Source organism: Callorhinus ursinus, unplaced genomic scaffold (assembly GCF_003265705.2).
Source record: "Callorhinus ursinus isolate GAN/ISIS: 27379988/994484 unplaced genomic scaffold, GSC_fseal_2.0 scaffold14, whole genome shotgun sequence".
Taxonomy (NCBI): domain Eukaryota; kingdom Metazoa; phylum Chordata; class Mammalia; order Carnivora; family Otariidae; genus Callorhinus; species Callorhinus ursinus.
This window is the reverse complement of record NW_027397076.1, coordinates 37,188,962-37,196,536: the sequence shown is the minus strand read 5'-3', so window position 1 is coordinate 37,196,536 and position 7,575 is coordinate 37,188,962. Positions and strand designations below refer to the sequence as shown.

Sequence of the window (7,575 nt, the reverse complement as noted above, 5' to 3'; positions counted from 1 at the left end):
AATTAATTTAGCACTTACAGATTAAAGAAAAGCATTTCCCCACCGTTTAGTAACCACCTATATTCTGTGATGAATAGATCAAATCTCTAAGAGATCAAGAATACAAAATAAAATTAAGTACTTTGAGTGCCTATTACGAATTTGGCATGGGCTAAGTACTTGAAAGAAGAAGTGGTTTAAAGTTGGTACAAGCTCTTAAGGAATTTACACTCTAAGTGGAAGCTAGAATATAAACACTATTGTTGGTTCAAGATCCTAGAAGGAGACAAGGGAGGTGAATAGCATTGCAGGTGGGGACAAGCATTTTAGTACAGAGATTTGGAGCGTAGGCTCTGAGACCACGTTGCCTGGGTTTTCATCCTGACTGCCCCTTTAGCAAGTTACTTAAGCTTTCTGTGCCTCTCATACTTAAAATGTAGATTAAATGAATTAATGTAGCACCTGACCTAGAAGTAAGGTCTTATTATTATAATGATGATTATACAAAAATTTGGAGTTGGGTTTTTGAGAGACTCAAAAAAACGGATGGGAGCAATTCCTATATTAGAATAGTGGGAGAAAGGTCAGAAAGAAAGGTCTAGGGAACAGACGAAGGGGGCCGTTGATTGCTGAAACATTTGGACTTCATTCAGTGGTAGAGAGCCACTGAACTTTTTAAATTGCTGAGTAGCACTATAAAAACAATGTTTTAAAAAACTCTAAACTGGCTATGCAGAAGGGTTTGGGACTGGGACAAGTGAAAGACCGAGAGAATATACTACTACTAATAGCTGACTTTTGTTAGATGCTTTCCATGACCTTTGTAACTGCCAGAAATATTATTTATAAAGATTATTACATTTCAGGTAATATGCTGAACACTTTATATGGGGTATTGTTATAGACTGAACTGTGTCTCCCCCAAAATTCACATGTTGAAGCCCTAACCTCCAGTATGACAATATTTGAAGATAGGGCATCTAAAGAGATATGTGAGGTGAAATGAAGACACAATTAAGGTTGAATGAGGTTAAAAGGATGGTGCCCTAATCCAATAGGACTGGTATCCTTAGAAGAAAAAGAGATACTAGGAGTGTGGGTGCACACAGGAAAGACTACATGAAGACACAATGAAAAGGCCACCTTGCTATATTGATCTTGGATTTCCAGTCTCCAGGACTATGAGAAATAAAATTCTTGTTGTTTGAGACACCCAATCAAGGGAATTTAGTTATAGCAACACTAGCAGACTCAGACAATAGCTCATTTGACTCTTAAAACAGCCAGATGGGGTAATACTGTACTCTGATGATCATAGTGTTATCCATAAAGAAACCAAGGCTCAGAGACCTTGAAGTGAATTGCCTAAGACAGCTAATAAGTGCCAGTAAACAGGATTTATATTCAAGCTGCCTGACTACAAATATTATAGTTCAGTTGAAAACTGATAAATGAAAGGATTTAACACAAATGGAAAAAACAAAAAACAAAAAACAAAAAAACATGACTTGGCATCTGACCGGATTCAGGCTTAAAAAAAAGGGTTATCACCAGATGACTAAGACTTTAAGCCTTAGGGTCCACACAAGATAAATGACCAGCTTGTTTGTGTGTGATGTGCATGTGCGTAGTTTATATTAAATATTGTGGAAAGGTTGTTCAGAGCAGAAGGGCGTTAATTATGGATGAAGCTCTCTGGGAACCTAACGATGGCTGACTTGGGTAAAATGAGTGAAGAGGCATGGTACTACCGGGGAGAAACAGTATTAAAGTAAAAGGATACATGGGGGCAAAGAAGGGTAATAAAGGGAAATTTAGGTATGAATCATGAGGCCGGATCACATTTCATCTGCTTTAACTGTTATTAATTATAACAGTGCCTGGCTTTCAGAAGACACTCAGTAACATCTGGGAACTGTGGGAACGAACAGTAGAGAAACGTCAGATTTAATATTTGAAAGAAAGGAGCTAAGTGTTTTGTTTGTTTAACAGGAGCAGTAACAGATTGGGACAGAATTTTCCTTCTCTCTTGACTGGGCTTTCTCTTTCTTCTTTTAGGAAGGCCAGTTAGCTAGCTCCAATTCCAATTAAACAGACAAAAACGTGGGCACTAAAACAAATGATTTGGTGTCTGATTTCCCACTGCTGTGTGTGTATGTCTCTGGGAACAATCAAATACAGCTGCAGGATTAACAGATCCACAAGCGCTAACTGCAGAGGGTAGTCCTTTAGCTACTCTGAATAAAACGAGAAGGTCCGCATACAATCATTAGTCGTGGCCGTCCTTCCTTCAGGGAGCTCTTTATTGCACGGTGGGGCTGTGCCCGGCAGAGACTCAGCTGCCTTAAGGATGAGGCTACCATCACTCTCCAGGATTAGCGCTAGAAGTCTCTACTACATCTCTGCCAAAAACACTAACTGATCCGCATTGCGCCTGCCCAAACCGCAGCAGCCTAGCTCTGCAGACATCCCACAACAGCAAAAGCGGCTGTAAGAAGAAATCCGAATACGCGGCAGAAACCAAATGCGCGGGGAGCTAAAGGTTTTATCCACTACAACTGACTTTTTAGACTACAAATCCCAGCATTCACTCCTCGCACGGGAGCCAATGAGGACGCTACAAGTTCCTTCAGCCAATCACATCCTGACCCAGTGAAACACCCCGACTGAATTCTGGGATTTGTGGTTTTCACGTGGCAACATTATTTCACCGTGGTGAAGGCAAAGTAGGCCACGCGTCCTATTCGAATGGAAGCTCCTTCAATAATTCTTATGTTGGTCCCCACGCTACCCCTTAGCTAGCATTACTTCCTGGCCTTCTACTCCTTAAAAATCGTAAACCTTTCCTTTATTGTCATACGGAAAAAAAGCAAGTTATCCTCAGATTACAGCACGCTTGTCCCCCTCACCCCCCCCGTCCTTTAACCGTCGCTTTCAAATCTCGCGAGAACAGCCCCTTCGGTCGTTGTCATGCCTCCTGAAAGGCGGTTCACGGGAAGACTGACGAAGGCCTCAGCCAACACGGTTGCCTTTTAACTAGCGTCTCTATCGCGTGCGTGGGGAGACCTCCGCGAACCCTGACCCCGGCTTTCCGTGGCGTCCCGCGTTTGCCGCCCCCGCCCCCGGAGCGAAGGAGGCGGGTTTTGGCCTCTTGCCCTAGGGAGCGAGTGCGGAGAGAGTGGGAGCGAGACCAACCCGAGCGGAGGTGTCTGGCTCCCCGGAGAGGCCCTGCTGTACTCGCTGCCCATGAGCTCCTTTTCCAGCGAGCAGCGCCGTCATTAGGCCGACCCCACAGCCTCTGCTTCCTCCAGGACAGGCCCACGCCTTTCCGAGGAGGGGGCAGCCAGTCGAGGCGCCTCCCTAGTCGGCGTCGGCGTCGCGCTGCGACCCTGGAAGCGGGAGCCGCCGCGAGCGGGAGGAGGAGCCCCAGCAACAGCGGCGGCGGCAGCGGCAGCGGGCAGCAGCACCGGCAACGCCAGCGGGCGGGATCGAGGCCGTCAACATGGCGAGCGCCTCGTACCACATTTCCAATTTGCTGGAAAAAATGACATCCAGCGACAAGGACTTCAGGTGAGGCCGAAATCCGACCGTAAACCCACCTTGGCGTCCCCATCCGCGGCCCTGGCCCTCACACAGGCCTTGCCCCACCCCTTTGGCCTTAACCGGTTTGTGTGCTTTCCCGAGCTCTCCGGCCCACCACTCGGTTCCCTGATCCCGCAGGCTCCTTTTTCTCCCACCTTCCGACCCCCTCCCCCCATTCTTTCCTCTAGGCCGTTGCCCGCCGCGGGACCGAGGCCCCTTCTGCGTCCCCAGACGCCTCCACTGCATTCCCTGCTCCCCACCCCCAATCCCGAGACGTGATTTTCGTGCCCCAGGTAGTGTGAAGGGGCAAAATCATCCACCGTTGTGACGAAGGGAGTTGCTCTAGGCTTGGAGACCAGGAGGCCCGGGCCTACCGGCCAGCCCGCCTTAAACGCTAGGCCGCCCTGCTTGCTAGGGCTGAGGCTGATGCCCACTGTGGGCCCCAGCTGCCGCCTCTTTTCCCGCAGATGCGAGTGGGCCTAGGTGCGTTCAGCTTGAATGATTTGCTTTATTTGAGCTTTCCACGGATTGGGTTATAAACTTTTTCTTTGGACAATTCGTTCCGTGAAGGTGGGAAGAAGGGGGTGGGGTGGGGTGGGGAGGGAGCCAGGATGAGGAAACTTGACTCGCAGGGTTTTCCCGCCAGCATCTCTGTCATTTTTCCTTGTCAGGTGAAAACTAAGCAGAAATTCGGGGTTTCATTCTCATTTTCTTATATCCAAAATTACTGCCAGAAAGGTGAATTCCTGAACCTTTAAACTAAAAAGTAAAGCAAGCAAATGGATCTCACTGATGGAAGTTTTCAAAAATGAGGGTGGTGAATATGAGGCTTTATTATAGCAGTTCTGTTCCAGGAGACTTGTACTGTCCGTTCCAAACATTGGTAACATGCATTTTGAAGAATTGTTATATTCTCACGGATTATCTGGGTCTCCCCCCCTTTTTTTTTGTACTACAGTGGTGGCTACATTCCTTACTTCCCACCTCCTATCCCATCACAAATAAATAAGCTCCCAATCTAAAAAAAAAAGCTTTTTTATTTCTTCGATATTCTTTTGTTCTCTGAGGCTTGGTGGTTGTATTTTGTGAGCATTTTAAAGGAAAGAACAGATATCTTCAATTAAAATTGAGGCTGAAGTCTATTTTATTTTGTTTTGTTTTATTTATGTATGTATGAGCAGTACCCTTTAACACCTGAAAACATGTCCAGACCTCCTCTACTAGGAAGAGATTTTCCTGTTTGTGAAAGGAGAAGCATGAAAAATGTAATGATTATGTTCCTCATTAAATTGATGTGCCGGTGTATTAAAATGGTCAGTGAAATACAGTTTTGGTTCTGTGACTTCAAAGCCAGAAATGATTTTTACAAAGTTTTGCTACCTAGGGAGTTGTTGAGTATTGCATTTGAAACTTTTAAAAATCCAGTTTGCTAATACCAAAGATTTTGGTTTTGTGACTTTTTGGAAGAGACATGTTTGTTTGGTTATTTTGGTATTTTAGATTTGTGTAGATCAAAATCAAGATTTATTGGAGGAAATAAAAGTTTTGCTTTTGTTTTTGTGTGTGTGCGCGTGTTTTGTAAGGATTAGAATGCTGTTTACTTCCCTTTGGGAACTTTGCTTGCTCTCAATGCAAGACACTGAAATTTAAATACATATTTGAGTGGGATATATACATATATTTGTAACCTTTCAGCTATGTAGACTGGTGTGATTCCCCCCCCTTCCCATTTCTGTAAATTTGGTTCATTCTGTAAAAGTACTAAATATCAATTTCATACTAAAGATAGCACTTTGCTATAATACTATAATAGCATGATTTTGTTCAACTAGGTAGACTTGTGTATGGGTAATGTGCTTAGAATAAACAAATCGTGTTAATACTGCATATGTGATTTTTGACTCAAGCTATTTAAATTTTTTGTAAAGATAATATATACATGATTTTGTGTTTCCTTTTTTAAATAAACTATATGAAAGATACAATGCTTTGATGTTAAGCTGTAGTCAGTGTTGAACTTGGTAAGAATTATCTACCAGTTTCAGCTAGAGTAAATCAAAACATTGCTTGGAGGATTGTTCTTCTAAAAGTGTAATATTGATGTATTTCTAATAGTTGATGAAGAAGATAAGTGTAGAAACAGTGACTTTCAGCTATCTGGCATTGTTAAGATATTTTTATTAACTATGTTTTAAAGACTTGTAGTATGCTGAAGCCATCCAGTTAACAGACAAGTCTTTGGAACTAAAGTACTGTGTATATTAAATTACAGATATTTAAGAGATTAACTAAAATAGTGAGCATTTGAAGTCAAGTATTTTGAACATTTTTCTGTGTAATTTCAGTATAGGCATTTATTTGAATATATGTGTTCTATTTTAAAAGTATGCCTTCTTTCTCATTTGAAATTTATTTTGGTGTAAATATCACAGTTTGTTGCTCTGTGTTTTCAGATACCTACTAACAAAGATCTTGAGGACAGAGTTAATATTATAGAATATCTAATGCAAACCCCTGTACTTGTGCTAAGGGGAGATGAAAACAATAATATATTTAAAAGGAAAAAAAATTATTCCTTTCATGGCAGAATCCAAAGAGAATACGACCTACTTACTGGTCACAAAATATGGGCTCTAGTCATGTGTTCTAGTCTAGTAGGATTTTTTTCTTGTGAACTCTCTGTGAGATTTTGGACAGACTACTTAATTTGGGATTAAATTTTTACTTTGAGAGACTTGTACATGGGTGATTACAAAAGGTCCCTTATAGGCCTGAAATTTTAGGTCTCTGGGTAACTACATAGTCCATTCATATAAAGTAAAGTAAAGAAGTGGGTACAGGTTTCAAATTTTTCAGATGTCAGCATTTTTAAAGAATCATTTTGTAGGATTTAAATCATGGGTTCAATTTATTGGGGGGGACATCTGACGTCCTTTTTCTTTCATGTTTTAGTATTCTGTACTCTTTGAAGGTGGTATTTTAAGGTTTACTACTAGTAGGTAGGTCATTCTGTAGATACCAGAATGAAAACTTCAATGTGCATGAACCAGGTGAATGCTCTGTTTATGAATATTAATATTGAAAATTCAGTGGGTTGATGTAACAAGTTTTGCTTTTATTTTCATATGCTTCACCACCAACTGAATACTTTAGTATTCCAAGGAATAAAGAGCTGAAGGAAATTTACCACTGTTTTATCTTTATCTACATAGTAGTTAATATTAATGCTTACTGTCAACTTTATGTACTTGATCCTGTTTATCCTCATAACTGTAGTATAAAGTGGATAGTTAACAATCTGTATTCCAGTCCAGGAAACTGAGGTGTGGTGGTGGTAATTAAGTACTTCCCCAAGGTGAGTTAGACATTAGATCTGAAATTTCCAGACAACCCCAACCCCAACCCCAACCACAGATCATGAACTCTTAACTACCATGTTATGTTACTTCTTGAGGGTTTTGACTAGGGGACATTGAGACTAAGAACCTAAATTTCAGTTCCCTCTTAGGCTTATGGAATATTTTGTGCTAGAAGACACTTGTAGTAATTCCCTGAGAAGGGACTACAGAATGTTTACGATCTAGTGCTTGCCCTTAGTAGTATTTACATGCTTGTTGAATAGTTAAGACACTTTTATAAAAAGATGAAGAACCCAGAGCAATATGTAGTTGTCAGCCTTAAGTGGCAGAGAAGATGGAAGCAAGGAGATTCATGTTTGTGGAGTTACCTGAGCTAGGTCTTGAAGTTGTAGGTAGAGAAAACGAGTGCAAGCGTGAAAGCTCACTATACAAGTAGATAATCTTGACTGGAGCTGGGGGTATTGTTTAGGGAACTGCTTGAGGGTAGGGACCTTGTTTTACTGAACGAATCCTCCACTGTTTTGGCCTTGTGGGTTCCCAGGTGCTAGTTTTAGTTGGATTTTAATTAGAGTTAGAAAAGCGTGTAAGGATTTTGGGAAATTTCTTCCAGAAACCATTGTAAAAATCTACCAGTCTATTTTTTTTTAAATACCAT

The 7,575-nt window shown here is 41.7% G+C and overlaps 1 protein-coding gene across 1 annotated transcript in view; it reads left to right on the top strand.

Moving 5' to 3' along the window:
* Positions 1-3,009: 3,009 nt before the first annotated feature.
* CAND1 (cullin associated and neddylation dissociated 1) overlaps positions 3,010-7,575 on the top strand; it is a 44,528-nt gene continuing 39,962 nt past the window's right edge. The window contains exon 1 of the mRNA XM_025882942.2: positions 3,010-3,549. Within this exon, the coding sequence (XP_025738727.1) occupies positions 3,482-3,549 (68 nt within the window). The 5' untranslated portion in view covers positions 3,010-3,481. The remainder of the gene's footprint in view (positions 3,550-7,575) is intronic.